The 18,511-nt window shown below is 39.4% G+C and overlaps 2 protein-coding genes and 1 pseudogene across 4 annotated transcripts in view; 1 reads left to right on the top strand and 2 right to left on the bottom strand.

Annotated features, from left to right (window-relative positions):
- LOC104006458 (uncharacterized) overlaps nucleotides 1-16,243 on the top strand; it is a 33,351-nt gene extending 17,108 nt beyond the window's left edge. The window contains exons 4-5 of the mRNA XM_063811807.1: nucleotides 11,814-11,896; nucleotides 15,979-16,243. The gene's annotated coding sequence lies outside the window, so the exon portion shown is untranslated. The remainder of the gene's footprint in view (nucleotides 1-11,813; nucleotides 11,897-15,978) is intronic.
- Nucleotides 1-18,511, bottom strand: part of C5H5orf34 (chromosome 5 C5orf34 homolog) — a 28,458-nt gene that overhangs the window by 6,511 nt on the left and 3,436 nt on the right. The window contains exons 2-8 of one of the 3 annotated variants that reach the window (XM_001135314.7): nucleotides 15,920-16,151; nucleotides 15,352-15,441; nucleotides 12,531-13,177; nucleotides 10,462-10,557; nucleotides 9,165-9,288; nucleotides 1,280-1,371; nucleotides 314-383 (exon numbers count right to left, since the gene is read on the bottom strand). In XM_001135314.7, coding sequence (XP_001135314.1) covers nucleotides 314-383; nucleotides 1,280-1,371; nucleotides 9,165-9,288; nucleotides 10,462-10,557; nucleotides 12,531-13,177; nucleotides 15,352-15,441; nucleotides 15,920-16,114 — 1,314 coding nt within the window. In that variant the 5' untranslated portion in view covers nucleotides 16,115-16,151. The remainder of the gene's footprint in view (nucleotides 1-313; nucleotides 384-1,279; nucleotides 1,372-9,164; nucleotides 9,289-10,461; nucleotides 10,558-12,530; nucleotides 13,178-15,351; nucleotides 15,442-15,919; nucleotides 16,152-18,511) is intronic. The other 2 variants (XM_009449209.5, XM_009449210.5) reach the window with 2 other exon arrangements.
- On the bottom strand, nucleotides 1,700-3,287 carry LOC101057541 (elongation factor 1-alpha 1-like; annotated as a pseudogene).

Below are 18,511 nucleotides of genomic sequence, written 5' to 3'. Positions count from 1 at the left end.
ATGGTTATGAAAATATAGAACACTATAATATCATGGTTTATAATGACTAATAATTTTACATACTTCAGATCCAATCAGTTCCCCTATCCTTTCCTCTTCATGAAAAATAAGAACCATATACAATAAAACTATAACATAAAAGCCTGAACTTTCAGTGTTTGTCTACTAGGTAGGTATTTTTCTGAATAAACCAACATTAATGTTACAAGAATTTCTCACATGACTTAGAGGAAAACTGTTTGAACTCAGAAGTATGGATACAAACAATAAAACAATTTAAAAATATCTTGCTTTTAAAATAATTTTAACATACCATTTTCCAGCAGCATATATGATAGTTATGGCTTAAAGAAAGTCTCATCTTCACACAATGTTGAAGAATTCTGTGAACACAAAAAATACTACTTAAACATTTGCAAATGACATTTTCCAATTCTAGCAACCCATTTTCACTGCCATACAACATTTTAGATGATCAGTAAATCATTTTCACTGAAATGTGTTGGGAACTCTTTTTTTCTCCAGAAATCCTTAAGCCCCTAGAAGGGAACTACTGTTGCTTCCCTTTGTGCTAATCTTACCTACTTAAGGCTATTCCTTTAATTTTTAGCAATGAAATGATTCCATGGACAGAATTTTCAGGAACCCTTTTTTAAGAGGTGATAGATTCACACTGCCTGGAAAGTTTCACATAGCCTAAAAATGGTAGGGATGTGAATCAACTATCCCTAGGAAATCAAATTACAGAATATGCTTCTTCAAATCTATTTTGGAAATTGCTTGTACATAAATTTATAAAAAGAAACAACAGTCCACTTGCATTCTTCTGGGTGTCATAGATTGAGAGAATTTTAAAAACATATGAACCAAAGAACCAATCTATGCTTTATCATTAGTATATTTTCAGAAATCTATTACTCTGAAGATAATAAAGAAGTATAAAAATTTTAAATGTAACATCAAATCTCCAACTTGATTTCAAGGAACAATAATGATGCCACACTTATGCAAAGAAAGGGCACTTACTTCCTCTCAGCACTTGCTCACCATATATGGATATTTCTCCATATTTAAATTATAAAGCCAGAAGTAATCTTAATAAATGACACAAAAATTACCTTATTTTATAAATTATGACACCAAAAAAGTTGACAAATTTTACTGAAGGCATATATTTCCATTGTACCTGCCAATTCTTAATCTTATCCTTAATCACAAGAAAATGTGCCAAGATGTTTAGACACATAACATTTGATTCAATTGAATGGGAAGAACTTACCTTGTTGCCTGTTTAATTAGAGAACCGACAGAGAATGGACTTCCCGGTCTATCTGGAGGAAGGTTATTTACTGAGTAAGTTTTCTCTTCTCTCTGAAAATTAGTTAAAATGAAAAATTTCATTAATAATACATTTTGGCCTTTATTACTTAGCTGTTTTTCCTTGAAATATGTTTTTACAATAGTGACAAGACGAGTAGTTATTTTAACAAAATAAAGCCCACAAAATCATGGTATTTTATGATGCTTTTTCATTTTCCCATTTTTTTTTTCTCATTAAACTTTTTTAACGGGTCTCAAAATTCTGTGACAAATTTTTGGTCAAGTTGTTTCCATTAAAAAGTACTGATTTTAAAAACTAATAACTTAAAACTGCCACATGCAAAAAAGAAAACCAAAGTGGTCCACAAAACATTCTCCTTTCCTTCTGAAGGTTTTACGATGCATTGTTATCATTAACCAGTCTTTCACTACTAAACTTAAATGGCCAATTGAAACAAACAGTTCTGAGACCGTTCTTCCACCACTGATTAAGAGTGGGGTGGCAGCTATTAGGGATAATATTCATTTAGCCTTCTGAGCTGTCTGGGCAGACTTGGTGACCTTGCCACCTCCAGCAGCCTTCTTGTCCACTGCTTTGATGACACCCACCGCAACTGTCTGTCTCATATCATGAACAGTAAAATGACCCAAAGGTGGATAGTCTGAGAAGCTCTCAACAATGGGCTTGCCAGGAACCATATCAACAATGGCAGCATCACCAGACTTCAAGAATTTAGGGCCATCTTCCAGCTTTTTACCAGAACCGCGATCAATCTTTTCCTTCAGCTCAGCAAACTTGCATGCAATGTGAGCCGCGTGGCAATCCAATATAGGGGCATAGCCAGTGCTTATTTGGCCTGGATGGTTCAGGATAATTACCTGAGCAGTGAAGTCAGCTGTTTCCATTGGTGGGTCGTTTTTGCTGTCACCAGCAACGTTGCCACGACGAACATCCTTGACAGACACATTCTTGACATTGAAGCCCACATTGTCCCCAGGAAGAGCTTCACTCAAAGCTTCATGGTGCATTTCGATAGATTTTACTTTTGTTGTAACGTTGACTGGAGCAAAGGTGACCACCACACCGGGTTTGAGAACACCAGTCTCCACTCGGCCAACAGGAACAGTACCAATACCACCAATTTTGTAGACATCCTGGAGAGGGGAGGCGCAAGGGCTTGTCAGTTGGATGAGTTGGTGGTAGGATGCAGTCCAGAGCCTCAAGCAGCATGGTGCCGCTGGCATTGCCATCCTTACGGGTGGCTTTCCATCCCTTGAGCCAAGGCATGTTAGCACTTGGCTCCAGCATGTTGTCACCATTCCAACCAGAAATTGGCACAAATGCTACTGTGTCAGGGTTGTAACCAATTTTCTTAATTTAAGTGCTGACTTCCTTAACAATTTCCTCTTCTCTCTTCTGGCTGTAGGGTGGCTCAGTGGAATCCATTTTGTTAACACCAACAATTAGTTGTTTCACACCCAGTGTGTAAGCCAGAAGGGCATGCTCTCGAGTCTGCCCATTCTTGGAGATACCAGTTTCAAATTCACCAACACCAGCAGCAACCATCAGGACAGCACAGTCAGCCTGAGATGTCCCTGTAATCATGTTTTTGATGAAGTCTCTGTGTCCTGGGGCATCAATGATAGTCACATAGTACTTGCTGGTCTCAAATTTCCACAAGGAGATATCAATGGTGATACCACGTTCACGCTCAGCTTTCAGTTTATGCAAGACCCAGGCATACTTGAAGGAGTCCTTTCCCATCTCAGCAGCCTCCTTCTCAAATTTTTCAATGGTTCTTTTGTCGATGCCACCACATTTGTAGATCAGATGGCCAGTAGTGGTGGACTTGCCCGAATTTACGTGTCCAATGATGACAATGTTGATATGAGTCTTTTCCTTTCCCATTTTGGCTTTTAGGGGTAGTTTTCACAACACCTGTGTTCTGGTGGCAAACCCATTGTGGGAAAAAAAAGCCATTTTCCCATTTTTAAAAAATATAGAATTACTCCTATTCATTCAAAAGTTTTTTTTAATAGGTTTGTTTTTTTTTTTTTTTTTTTTTTTTTGGAGACAGGGTTTTACTCTGTTGCCCAGGGCTGGAGTACAGTGGCGCAATTACAGCTCACTGCAGCCTCTGTGGCTCAAGGAGTCTTCCCACCTCAGCCTCCCAAGTAGCCAGGACCACAGGCACATGCCACCATACCGGGCTAATTTTTTAAGTTTTTTGTAGAGGCGAGGTCTTACTATATTACCCAGACTAGTCTCAAACTCCTGGGCTCAAGGGATCCCAAAGTGCTGAGATTACAGGCATGAGCCACTGTGCCTGGCCCAAAAGTTACATTCTAATAACTTATAACTTATTGTGCAATTTAAATATTAGCTACATTTACATTAACATGGTAACCAAACTAATTTTCCTACACATTAGCAGGAAATTTATCATGAGCCACCCCTTTCCCTTAAGACAAAAAGAAATGGATATATAGATTTTAAAAAACTATTTTAATTGAATGAATATACCATTTTGCTACATTAATGGAAGAAATACTGCTACAGTTTGTGGAAGAAAAAATTATTTACAGGTGGAGGTTACTGAAATTTGAAAAAAATTGTTCTTTTAAAATTCTTTCTGAGTTTCCTCCTCCTCAGACTTGCTAGTGTTTCCCAGCACTCTGTCTCCAGCCTTCTCTTCTGAGTTCTTGATTTCTTTTTAGATAATACTAAAAGGGTCCAAAGCTGTGTTCACATTAAATATCATAATAGCAACAGCTAACATTTGTGGAGCAGATACTATGTACTAGGCACTACCCTACTCACTTTACATGGATTATCTCATTTATTCCTCAAAATAATTCTGAGATAACTATTAATGCTTGTTTTTCAGATGAGAAAACTGAGACTGAGGGCTAAGAAACAGTAGAGATCTGATTTAAACCACCAAGAGAGTGCAGCTCATACTCTTTACCATTAGGGGAAGAAGAGGGGCTTCGAAGTCAGACAGATGTGGATTCAAATCACAAGTCTGCCTCTTACCAACTATAATGATGGGCAGGCTATACAACCTTTTGTAAGCCTCAGTGCCTGCAGCCTGTGAAATGGGGATACTGCCTACCATCCAGACTTATCTGAGGATTAATGATATAATATACATATGAAGTTCCTGGGACAGAATTTAGCATATAATAGGTACCAAACAAAAGTCTTTGTCCTTTTATCTTGGTCTACAGACCTGACTATCTAAATCTCTATTGGGCTTCTCTTTTGGCTATGAAAACAGACACCTCAACATCACCATGTTAAAACTGGAATTAGCGTCATTTCAAAATTTGCACTTTCACTTTCTCTACGCTGTATTTACCTTTGGTATGTCATTTATCACGTTGTTCCCTCTACCTAGAACTCAGTTCCCTCCTCCAGCACCTCCCTTTGCCTGGCTAACACCTGTTTTTCCTTCCGTCTCAGGGAAGCCATTGCAGAGGTCTCATAGACTAGGAGAAATCCCCTAGTTATGTCCACAAGCACAGTTCCCTCTAATCCTGCCTCTTGGTCTTAATTACAACTTCAATTTAATAGTTTTTTACTTAATGTCTGTTTTCCCTGTTAGAATGCAGCTCCATGAAGGAAGGGGCTGTGTCTGTTTTGCTCATGTCTGTATCATTATCATTTATTAGCACAGTGCTTAGCACATGGGAAGCACTCAAAATACCATATTTTAATTATTTATGTCTTTCTCTACTGGATATTGAGTTCCCTCTGGGTTCTTATTTCCAAGACCCTATTTCATCAACTCTAAAATGCTCATTTTTCACAATTTAACCTCTCTGAAATCTGGATCCATCTTACAATTAAGAGTGTCTTATAATCTATTAGGCAGGTGGGGTTGAGATATAGTTGAATTTTAATAATCTCAAATCCTTAATTGACATCTCATGGTAGGCGCAAAAGAAAAAAAAGCCATCATCAAAAAAATTTAGATTTGATAAAAATTTTGGTTTCACACAGTACCGGGCACCACCATTCATTGATTAATAATTTGGCATCCCTTTCAACTCCTTCCTCATCCTCAGCGTCCAGTCAGCAATCAGTTCTGTCTCCTTAATATTCCTTCTCATTTTTCCTACCACTGCCTGGCCTTCACTTGAACTACTATACATGTCTTCTCACTGGTTCTACAGCTTCAAGTTTTACCTCTTCCCCACCCAGTTCATCTTCCTCTGAAATAATCTAACAAAAATCTGATGTCACTTCCCTACTTGAAATCCTTCAATGGTTCCCCAAATGCAGTGAGGTTACTCATGCTCCAGTTGTGAGCTGGCCATCTTAGTGATCTGGCTTCTTCTCTGGACATTTCCCCCAGCATCCCATCTATGTTTTGGCCTACCAAACTACAACATTTTCACTTCCTTCAACACTCCACACTCGCCCCAGGCTCTTGTGTCCAGTTAGGTGCCATTTATAAACTGTGCTAAGAAGCAGCAATAATAATGTGTTGAATAAGATAGGGCTTAACTCTAGTGTAGCTGATAAAGAACATACATCATTAAGAAAATGTCACCCAATATTCAGTGCTTTGAAGAAAAAACATGAGGATGTCATGATAGGGAGTGTCTTGGGTAGCTTCTTTAATTTGAATAGTCAGGAAAAGCGTCTGTGAGGAGATGACATTTAGATAGAAATCTGAGTGACAAGAAGCCAGCCATGCAAAGAATTGAGAAAGTAAATTGTTCCCTTAGCTATATGCTCCTCCTACCTCCATCTGTCTTTTGTACAACTCCTCCTTTGGAATTATAGATCCTAGCTTAGCCAAGTTTTCCTTCAGGAGTTGTTTCTGGAGCCTCAAACACTGGGTCTGGTGCCCTTTCTTATGTGGTCCCAAAGCACCAAGTTCTTATCTCTGTGGAAGTACTTATACTGTGAGTACTTGTCAATCTTTCCTATTTCAATTTTTAATTACACAATAAATAATACATTATGTTTTTGTTAAAAAAAGTTCAAAAAGTATGAAAATTGAGTCCTCTCAGACTTCTCCTCCCTCACAAAATCCCACACTCTTTCCCAAACATAGCTACTTCAGTGTGTATTTGCCCAGGATCCTTTCTTGTGCTTGTGCATGTGTATTACAGAAAGTACTATATAGGTATGGGTTTATTTTTTGTTCTTTACACAAAAGATATCATTGTACGTGTTCTAACGCAAGTTTCTTTATTCACTCAACAACCCGATCTTTGAGATCTTCCAGAATCTATTACTGTATGCATCGACATCTACCTCATTCTTTTCAACTACTGTACACCATTCCCATAATTTGATAATTACAACTTATTTCACCATTTCCCTATTAATGAACATTTATTTAGGTTGCTTCTGATTTTTTGCTGCTACAAATAATGCCACAAAACACAACCTTGGCCGTGCTTCTTTGAACACATGTGCAAATATTTTTCTAGGCTAGATACTGAGAAGCAGAATTTCTCATCAATTTCATTTGATGTTATCAAATTGTCCTTTAAGAAAGCCAAACCAATTAACACTTCAACCAACACTATGAAAGCACCACTTTTCCCACACCCTTCCCAGCAGATGTCATCAGTCTTTTTAGTTATTGGCAATTTGGTAAGGGAAAAATGTTATGTCATTTATATTTTAATTTGCATTTCCCTGATGCAAGTAGTAAAGTTTAATATGTTTTCAAATATTATGACTTTTTAATTTACATTATCTTTTCTATGGCTAAATCCATTTTTACCCTTTGCCCATGTTTCTATTAGGGTATTTTGGTTTTTTGGTCTATTACTGATTTATAGTGTGGAATATCTTCTGGGCCTTTGCTTATCTTTTTAACAGAAATTCTAAAATTTTCTTTTAATTAAAAAAATTTTTTTGAGACAGAGTCTTGCTCTGTCTCCTAGACTGGTGTGCGGCGGTGTGATCTTGGCTCACTGCAACCTCTACCTCCCAGGTTCAAGCGATTCTCATGCCTCAGTCTCCCAAGTAGCTGGGATTACACACAAGCACCACCATGCCTGGCTAATTTTTGTATTTTCAGTAGAGACGAGGTTTTGCCATGTTGGCTGGGCTTGTCTCTAACTCCTGGCCTCATGTGATCCACCAGCCTTGGCCTCCCAAAGTGCTGTGATTACAGGCATAAGCCACTGTGCCCAGCCTAAATATTTATAATTTAACGTAAGTTTGAAGATTTCAAGCTTGTCAAACTTTTCTTTTATGCCTTCTGGTTTTCTGTATTCTACTTAAGAAGGCCTCCTTTACCCAGAGATTTTAAACATTGTTCTTCTATATTTTCTTCTAACACTTATAAAGTTTGGTTTCTTACATTTAGCTCTTTAATTCATCTGAAATTTATTTTGGAGTCTGGGTTAAAGTAAGGAGCAAACAACTTTATCCCCAAAAGAGGGTCAATTGTTTCTAAACCTTTGCACTAAAACAGACAGAGAAAGGTGAAGGTGTTGCACACAAAGGTTGGAGAGTGAAGCCCAAGGCAGTCCACCACAAATGTGTTCTAACCCAAAAGCTCATGCTTCTACTCCATGATATATTTGCTTTAGTATAAAAATTATCACCCCCTCCCACAACAGCTTTGAGTAAAATTGAAGCTCCAGGAAGACACACTCCTTTTATCTTGCAATTTTGCAAACCCTCTGATATATAGCAGTCAGCAACATGACTATGCATACCTACTCTATTTGCTTGCTCACTTGATTGTCTGATGTACTATATACACACACATACACACATATATACATATACATGTTACTGGGCATGCTTGTATCTCATTTGCTTGTTTGCCTGTCTAACTGAACACAAGACTGTGAACTCTTGAGGGCAGGAACTCTTCTTCATCTTCATCCTTGTCAGTGCTTACCAGAATGCCTGCCAAAGAGTTACTGTTCAATTAATATTTATTTACTAAATATTTTCCTAGAAATAGGCCCCAGTTGGGAATCTGTTCCAATATATACTAAAGTATTTATGAAGAAAACAATATTTGGTTGGGATTTACTTAAAAATAAACAGGGAGTGGAGGGAGAAGCAGGAAGTATAAATGAACAAGATGGGTGATGGGTACATAGGGGTCCATTATATTTGTCTACTTTTGTATATGTTTGAAATTTCCATAGTTAAAAAAATCTCAGTTTTTAACTCTATTCCCTAGGGATTCTGATAATCTGATTAGTATTTAAATACTCCACTCTGTAATGAAGAGAGAAAACATACTTATTTTGTTCTAGCATGCAAAGTAGTGTGATACTATAGTGATTGCTGTGAAATGGTGGATGTCAAATATCAGAGGGGCAATAAGCAAATTAAAACTCATTAACAAAATATTGACATTATTAAGACTATGGGCTGGTAATTATACCATGTTATGTTTCACTGTTTTCAGCAACAGAGAACAATCTTATTCAACTGTCTAGTTGTACATAAAGATTTAGAAGTTAAGAGGTGCTTCAAATACACAATTACATGGTGGGGAAAAAAGAATGTGCTTTTGCTTTTTAATGTACAAATATTAATTCAAAGTAGTGTATTAACTCAAAGTCCTGGTTTCAGCATTTTCCATCAATAAAGTCTATGACAAAAGAAAGTTTCTGATTTAAACATGAACTGCTTAGGCAAATGGAGATAGCAGGTGAAAATACAGTAAAAATAAGGTGGTTAATAATTACTGTACCAATGCTGGCAGTAAGATTATATTAATACTCCAGACTGGGGAGTAGGAAGCAATGTTATATAATGACCAAATTTCCCATATATATTTGGAATTATTTAGAAAGAGCTATACAGCAAAACTCTTCTTGAGTTGAGTTCATTGTTGGCTTACCTTTTCTGATCCTTCTTGAATGGAATAATAAGTAAAATAGTTCCCAAAATAAGCCCCTTCTGATTTGAAAACAGATCCATCCCCAGAATAAATCTCTATTGAGTTCATATTTTGATGGGTAAGTCTAAGAAAGAGAAATAACCATTAAAATTTTTTTTCCACTTGAGATTAAAACATGCATGAAGATAGTCATCAAAAAACAGTAACAACAAAATCTAAGCAAAACAACACAGTCTTTTTGCCTGTCCAGTGAAGCAGATAATTTCATATTCTGAACCCAACCAGCTAAATTAACTCTTTCACAAAAAGATAAATAGAATTGGCTTATGCATTTATTTCAACAACTAAACTAAGAACTTCTGGAATTCAGGCATCTTGTCTTATCATCTTCTTGATATCCCCACTGCTAATCACAAGGCTGGCATATAAGGGTCACCAAAGCAATGTCTATTGCATACGTGTTAAATACAACATTTCCAGAACCTGAAAATAAATAGATTAATGAAACTAGTGGAATCAATACTTTATGGATAAGATTAGCCGTCTGCACAAGGGGCTATCCCTAAGAAAAGGTGGCTGTACCTGGAGCAGCCAGGTACAATCAAGGTACTGGTTATATACCAAATAGAAACTTAAGCCAAGTTAATTTTATTAACATACATGATAGAATATGTTGTTAGAAGGAATAGGTCTTCACATAGGAAAAGGAGAGCCCCCTCGCTCTCCAAAAATTTAGCAGTGCTCTTCTAGCATTGTTCATGGAAGTGAAACTCTCAATCTGGCTAACACTAGTATTCTAGTCACTAGAAGGGTGTCCTTTGTTGTGGGGTACGAATAATTCAATGGAACAGTGCTGGCACAGAGCGGCCACTCAATGAGTATTTGCTTTGTGAATGAAGGCTAAAATCTCCCTTAGGTGATCTAACTTCTCTAATTCCATGCTCAAGCAATTCTGTTTTGACTATTTCAAACAACTTGATCCTCCAATGCTTGGAAGGAGTATCCTAAATAACTGATATGAATGTTACATTCACTAGCAAACCAATCCCTCATTGGCTTTGGAGGTACCACATAAGTCTTATAAAAATGGTTAATGTGAGTGAGTCACAAGACCCTTGTGTGCACTAATAACATTAGTTTTGAGACCTGTAAAACTCAGGATCAAACACAGGAGCACAGTTGGCCCAACAGAACTGTGTCCTCTTCTGAGAGTCTGTCTATAAGGCTCGTCCCATCTTCTCTGTGACATCAATGAACAGCTCTAACTCCAACATAGAAGCCAACATAGGTGCCTTACCTATATGTAACACCTTTGTACCAAACCATTTTCACTAGTTCAGGATAGGAATATTCATCAGATTGTCTCTGTAAAAGTGAATCACAAAAATTCCACCTGTGAAGGATAAAATACAAGCTATTACTTCTGGTTGCTCAATATAATTGTCTTTAGAAGTCAACAAAATGTTGCTACTGTAACAGGATTAATTTCTTGTTTAACTCACTAGATCAAAGAATAAAAATTAATATGAAGGTATATTAATGAAATGTAAAAAGCAAGTCTTTTTCCATGTTTTTTTCACTATTTTCAATAATCTCATTATTGAATCTCAGCACAATTACATAAATTAACAGTTTTAATAACATTTAAAATTTAGCCTGGATTTGCTAGGCACGGTGGCTCAGGCCTGTAATCCCAGCACTTTGGGAGGCCAAGGCGGGCGGATCACGAGGTCAGGAGTTTGAGATCAGCCTGACCAACATGGTGAAAACCCGTCTCTACTAAAAATACAAAAATTAGTCAGGCGTGGTGGCACGTGCCTGTAATCCCAGCTACTCAGGAGGCTGAGGCAGAAGAATCGCTTGAACCCGGGAGGCGGAGGTTGCAGTGAGCTGAGATCGCGCCAGCCTGGGTGACAGAGCGAGAATCCATCTCAAAAAAAAAAAAAAAAAAAAATTTACTAAAATATCTATAGTGGGCCAAGCACTGTGCTATACACACTGTAGATATAACAACCAAAAAAAGGTAGACATGGTCTCTGCCCTCAGCAGGAACGTTAAATAATAAACATTGAGTGTAAAGAAGAGGCAAGTACTGCATGCTATGGAATTGTATAGGACTTAACTTGTTTAGGGTCTTCAGGAAAACCACTCTAAAGAAGTTAGGTTTAAGCTGAAACCCAGAAATGAGCACAAGTTAGCCACCCTGCAGAGTAAAGAGTAGGTGCAGTGGTCACAGAGTGCTTGAGCAAGCATTTTAGGGATTGCTAAAGTCCAGCTTAGCAAGAATAGAGAAAGCAAGGGCAAGAGTAGTGACAGAGTTCAGGATTACAGATATAGGAAGGGACCAGGTCACAAAAGACCTGGTAAGCTATGTGAAGGATCATGGATTTCAACCTAAACATCATGGTAAGTTATTGAAAAATCATTACTTTTGAAGCATAATTCCCTTTTGATGTGTACTCATAATACTTTTCTCATTTTAACCAGATAATCATGACAAGCCTAACAGTCATTCCCATATTTTTGTTTTAAATAACAAATGTATACTCAGAGATTGCCTGGGATCAAATCTCAATTTTACAAGTACTAGCTGTGTACCTTTCCTCAAGTTATTTAACATTTCTATGTCACAAATTCCTCTACATATAGGGATGATACGTTTTTTAACTTCATGGGAATGCTTTGAGAATCAAATGGGTGAAGTCCAACAGTACCTGGCACATAAGTGTTTTGTAAGTGTTAGTTTTTATCATTATGATTTGCACTGTTTATGCAAAGTTGATGTTACAAATCTACAATCCTTAGTGGAGTTAAAAGTTTTATACTTAGCCTTACAGAAGCCACTCCATGTGTACCCCTTTTGAAAACAGACGTATTTATAGTCAGTGAACCAAAGACACGGGTAGCCTCTGAAGCTAGGTATGGACAAAAGAACTGTGTCAGATCCACACTCCAGCAAGCAAGGTCACGGGCTCCAGTGAGCGGCAGCAGGTGCTCCCCTGGGCCCACAGAGCCCTGTGCAGACTCCTGTCCCATCATTTAGCATACTTTAATAATCTTTTTAGTTACAGTGACCTTCACTAGATTCTAAGTTGCTATAAAGCAGGGACTGTGTCTTAGTCATCTCTGCAGTTACTGGACTAGCACAGTATCTAGTGTAGAGTCAGCCTTGTACATTCAATGCATGGACACAGAGTAAAAAACATAAGCAACACATTTGCTAGGGAAATTATTTACTATCAGTTAAAAGCAAAATTTTGGATGAGATAAACTTTCCTTGTGAATGGTATCAGATAAAAAGAAAATTATCCAGGTTAAGACTGGTTCTGATAAAAGCTTCATGACCAATAGCCATTACTGCATTACCTGTGTAGGTGTGGGACTGGACAGCTGAGTGACAGGGCCCTGGGAAGAACAGAAACCACTTTTCCTCTTTCCTCTGAAATATCAGAAGTTAAAAATCTACTCTGAGTTATATGTGCATCAATTTTAGACATATTGCTGATTTTATTATGAAAATGAAGTGCTAAAGACAAAGGATATTTCCATTCCTCTGGACAGGCGGCCACAGACCAGCACTGCTTGACCCATGTGTATACACATGTGTGCTTTGTACCAGGCGAAGGCAGCTCTTCCCTCCCTTCAGTTCCATTTACACAACTCATCTTCTTTAAAGTTTCTTTGGATTTCATGATCTGGCAATGAAACTCATTTTCTTTATTCTTCAGTCTCTGTCCTGGTAAATTTCCACGTATACAGATTTTGCCAGTTTTTTCAACTAGTTTATCTTTTGAGGCTTTATTATTTGTTTCTGACGACACTGCAGATGAGTCTGACTTCTGGCTAACTTTACACAAAAAATGTACTGTAAATTCATGCTGAGATCTGGGCAGGCAGAGGTATGCATGACCATCTAAAGATGTTATCTTCACAATGCCACTCTCCATATATATCATGGTACCATCTGTATCAAGACTGGGCCATCTCACTTCTGTTATGTCAATGAAGATATGCTGCAATGAGGGGGGAAAAGAGACGGTGAGTATTTTCTGTTAACAGTCCAATTTTTCCATACATTTGATATTTCAGTATTGTGTAAGAAAGCTCTTAAATATTTGTGTTTTACTATCTACAGAGAATGAAAAAATGGAGGGCAAGATCTCAGCCTATATATGATTTTCCACAGAATATTTGATATTGTTAAGATTATCACCCTTAAAAAAAAGAGATGTAAAACAGACACAAAATGAGAGAAATGGTCATATTTAGTGTTAAATGTATTTTGGTTTTAAATGTACAATGAATTAAACAGATTTGTATCCCTCCCCTCACCCTGCAAAAGTTTACTCTGAAAAAAAACTAGAAATAAGGGAAGACCAACACTATGATACATTATATTAAAAGCAATCATAGCTAAAAATTTTTCTTTAAGTTTTAAATAAAAAAAAAAAGCAACCATAGCTTAAATGGTACAGGACTACCATAAAAATTATTGACAGAACAACTCAGAAAATTCAAAAACAAACTCAATCATATCTTAAAATTTACATGAGATAACATAAGTTTTTCAGAGCAAGAGGGAAAAGAGAAAATTATTTAAACTAGTACTAGAATTACTGAACAGCATTTGGGAAATTCTGTCTTGCAGGGTTATCACATGAACCAAATAAGGTAACATGTAAAAAGTACCCATCCTAGGTAGTACCTGGCACACCATACACTAAAATAAATTTCAGGAGGCTTAGAGGAAACTTTAAAAAAGTTTAATTACTCAAAGAAAAATTGATTCTGACTAATAAAAGACTCATAACAAGTAACAGTGTTGATTGTGTCTTTTCATATAAGATATAAACAGTAGATATTGCGTGAGAGGTTTTTACTGAATTTTGCCAAGCATTTAGCATTTCAATTCCATTTATGTAAAACCTTACATTTACACAAACTATTGTCAAGAAAGCTTCCTAAATTTACCATGCTATCTATATGTACGATGTTAGGACACTAAAATTGAGGGCTGTATTTACTGACAGCAAAGCTGGTTTGTAAGGATGGTCATCAAACTCCTCTTTTAGAATTAGACTATCTAATAATCCTGCTGCAGCATCAGCAACAAGCTAGGCAGTTTCAGTGAATAAAGTGACTCAAAAGACACTATGGAAAATTACCATTCTAGGCTAAGTTACAACTTATAATTTTTTATGGCTCCTTTGCCACGAGACAATATAAAATTAGCCGGCAGGCAAGCATCTTGACAGCATAGAAAGGTAGCAGAAAGTAGTTGAGAAACAGAGTTTACAGAGTCAGATAGACTAGGTTCAAATCCTGACTTTGCCACTGAGAAAACTGCCATAGACAAATTAGGTAAACTCTCTAAGACATAATTTCCTTGCCTATAAAAAGAGGCTGCCGGCCGGGCGCGGTGGCTCACGCCTGTAATCCCAGCACTTTGGGAGGCTGAGGCGGGCGGATCACGAGGTCAGGAGATCGAGACCATCCTGGCTAACATGGTGAAACCCCGTCTCTACTAAAAATGCAAGAAATTAGCCGGGTGTGGTGGCGGGTGCCTGTAGCCCCAGCTACTCGGGAGGCTGAGGCAGGAGAATGGCGTCAACCCGGGAGGTGGAGGTTGCAGTGAGCCGAGATCATGCCACTGCACTCCAGCCCTGGCGACAGTGTGAGACTCCGTCTCAGGAAAAAAAAAAAAAAAAGAGGCTGCCATCTAGCCAATATACCTGTTTTGATTGGATGGACATCCATTTTGATCAGTATGGTGTTATTAAATATTTCTAATATTGTTCATAGTTGTTGGACATAGTAAACCCTCAGTAAATGACAGTTATTATTCCTAAAAGTCCAAACACAATACTATATAAGCAAAATAATAAAGGTCATACCCATAGTTACATATCTCTACTATACATTAACAAATACGCTATTACTGAAAATGGTCACATAATTTCTTAATTTTGAGACCTCTGAGAATGAAAAAGTCACCTATCTAAAACATTCTGATTATAATGCTTGGATACAAAGAAAATGGCAAGGGGATACACTATGTAACTTCGATGTTTTATAGCAATGTATCCCCAGGTGTCCTGAAAAGGAAAAAAAGGCTAAATATTAAATTACCTGTTTCTAGTTACTTGTCCTCAAATAATACTAACAAAAATGAAGTTAAAAAAATCACCTTTTTTCTTTCAGAAGGTATGATGGTTTCAGATAAAAAAGGGCAAGTAGCTGAAGAGTTTCGAAAATCTAGGGCTCGCTGTAGTTGCTCCTATGAAAAGAAATATAAAATGTAACCTTAATGTAAAATGATTTGAAAATCAATTAAAAATGACAGTACAGTATAATCCATAATACTAATTACTTTTCATATTCTAGCCACGTCAACAGTATTTTGGTATTCAAAGAGTAGTTTTGGCCAGGCACGGTGGTTCGCACCTGTAATCCTGGCATAATGGGAGGCCGAGATGGGAGGATTACTTGAGGCCAGGAGTGTGAGAACCAGTTTGTGCAACATAGCTAGACAATGCTCTACAAAAAATTTAAAAATTAGCCAGATGTGGTAGTGCACACCTGTAGTCCTAGAGTAACTCCCTTGTAAAAGGAGGCTGAGGCAGGAGAATCACTTGAGCCTAGGTGTTCGAGGCTGCAGTGAGCTATGGTAGTGCCACTGTACTCCAGCCTGGGTGACAGAGCAAGAACCTGTCTCTAAAAAACAAAAAAGTTGTTTACGTGATATCTTTACTTACTCTGTAAGTGCTAATGACAAAATGTGTCCTTTGACGAATTCTTTCTGGTTGTTCTAAAGGATGTGCTGAAACAGGTGGTGACTTTTCAAATAAAAATTCAGAGCCACAGGGAGAAAGTTGCAATGTGGAACCATCAACATATTGTACTTGTACTGAATCATCTTCATAAAGTACCATTCGCAGTTCGGCTGCCATTACTACGGCAGGATAAGATATCCTTCTAAGTCAAAGACTGAATGAAATAGGAAAAACAATAGCATAAATAGTTCTCTTCATGTACAAAAGTTTTATCAAAATAAATGGGTGCATTTTCTAAGAAGATGACATTGCCATTGCATTTACTTTTGTTAAGAATACTAACTACACTTGATAAATCTGAAATGAACATCCTTAACAAAATGCCTTAATTAACCCCTAGAAGTTTACTCCAATGGAGGAACATAACCAAGAAGAGACAACCACAAGTGATAACTGTCTTTATAATTTTAATAGCTTCACTTCTACTGAAATTTAATTTTTGTAAATTATATGCTTATTATTTAGAAGCTTATAACTTCTAGAAGTTTACTCCAATGCAGGAACATAACCAAGAAGAAATCTAATTTCTTTTTTTGTTTTGTTTTTTGAGATGGAGTCTTGCTCTATTGTCCAGGCTAGAGTGCAGTGGTGTGATCTTGGCTCACTGTAACCTCCGCCTCTCAGGTTCAAGTGATTCTTCTGCCTCAGCCTCCTGAGTAGCTGGGATTACAGGTGTGTGCCACCATGCCTGGCTAATTTTTGTAATTTAGTAGAGACGGGGTTTTACCATATTGGTCAGGCTGGTCTGGAACTCCTGACCTTGAGATCTGCCTGCCTCAGCCTCCCAAAGTGCTGGCATTACAGACATGAGCCACTGCGCCCGGCCTAAAGAAATTTAATTTCTATAAATTAAATGCTCATTATCTCATTTTAAATTTCAAATAATAAGCAAATTCCACCTTTATGGTAAGAATGCAGCAAATTGTTTGTAATACAAATTCCAAAGACAGGCAGAAAGTCACTATTAGGCCTATGGGAAAAGGACCCTGAAGAAGAAATCCAAATACCTGGAATCCTGTCTCTACCCTAGCATTAAAGAAATAGCTCTTTATTACTACTGAGCAACTTAATCTCCTATTGTCTTGGATTTGTCCTTATTTCACTGCATTCAGTTTCCTCTTCTCTACCTCTAAAATACTATGTCTTCACCTATGCTCTCCATATAGCAGTGACAGAAGGGGAATTAAAGAGTTGGGTTTCCTCCCTCTCCCTCTCCCCACAGTCTCCCTCTCCCTCTCTTTCCACGGTCTCCCTCTGATGCCTAGCGGAAGCTGGACTGTACTGCTGCCATCTCGGCTCACTGCAACTTCCCTGCCTGATTCTCCTGCCTCAGCCTGCCCAGTGCCTGCGATTGCAGGCGCGCGTTGCCACGCCTGACTGGTTTTCGTATTTTTTTGGTGGAGACGGGGTTTCGCTGTGTTGGCCGGGCTGGTCTCCAGCTCCTAACCGCGAGTGATCCGCCAGCCTCGGCCTCCCGAGGTGCCGGGATTGCAGATGGAGTCTCATTCACTCAGTGCTCAATGTTGCCCAGGCTGGAGTGCAGTGGCGTGATCTCGGCTAGCTACAACCTCCACCTCCCAGCCGCCTGCCTTGGCCTCCCAAAGTGCCGAGATTGCAGCCTCTGCCCGGCCGCCACCCCGTCTGGGAAGTGAGGAGTGTCTCTGCCTGGCCGCCCATCATCTGGGATGTGTGGAGCCCCTCTGCCCGGCTGCCCAGTCTGGGAAGTGAGGAGCGCCTCTTCCCGGCCGCCATCCCATCTAGGAAGTGAGGAGCGTCTCTGCCCGGCCGCCCATCATCTGAGATGTGGGGAGCGCCTCTGCCCCGCCGCCCCGTCTGGGATGTGAGGAGTGCCTCTGCCCGGCCGCGACCCCGTCTGGGAGGTGAGGAGCGTCTCTGCCCGGCCACCCCATCTGAGAAGTGAGGAGCCCCTCTGCCCGGCAGCCGCCCTGAGGAGTGAGGAGCCCCTCCGCCTGGCAGCCGCCCCGTCTGAGAAGTGAGGAGCCCCTCCACCCGGCAGTTGCCCTGTCTGGTTAGTGAGGAGCGTCTCCGCCCGGCAGCCGCCCCGTCCGGCAGCCGCCCCGTCCGGGAGGGAGGTGGGGGGCCAGCCCCCGCCCAGCCAGCCGCCCCGTCCGGGAGGGAGGTTGGGGGCAGCCCCCACCCGACCAGCCGCCCCATCCGGGAGGGAGGTCGGGGGGTGCCTCCGCCCGGCCGCCGCCCCATCCGGGAGGTGGGGGGCGCCTCTGCCTGGCCGCCCCTTCTGGGAAGTGAGGAGCCCCTCTGCCCAGCCGCCACCCCATCTGGGAGGTGTACCCAACAGCTCATTGAGAACGGGCCATGATGACGATGGCGGTTTTGTCGAATAGAAAAAGGGGAAATGTGGGGAAAAGATAGAGAAATCAGATTGTTGCTGTGTCCGTGTAGAAAGAAGTAGACATAGGAGACTCCATTTTGTTCTGTACTAAGAAAAATTCTTCTGCCTTGGGATGCTGTTGATCTATGACCTTACCCCCAACC

The sequence above is a fragment of the Pan troglodytes genome, chromosome 4, assembly GCF_028858775.2.
Source record: "Pan troglodytes isolate AG18354 chromosome 4, NHGRI_mPanTro3-v2.0_pri, whole genome shotgun sequence".
Taxonomy (NCBI): Eukaryota; Metazoa; Chordata; class Mammalia; order Primates; family Hominidae; genus Pan; species Pan troglodytes.
Note: the sequence above shows the minus strand (reverse complement) of the source record. Positions and strands in the feature narration are given on the sequence as shown.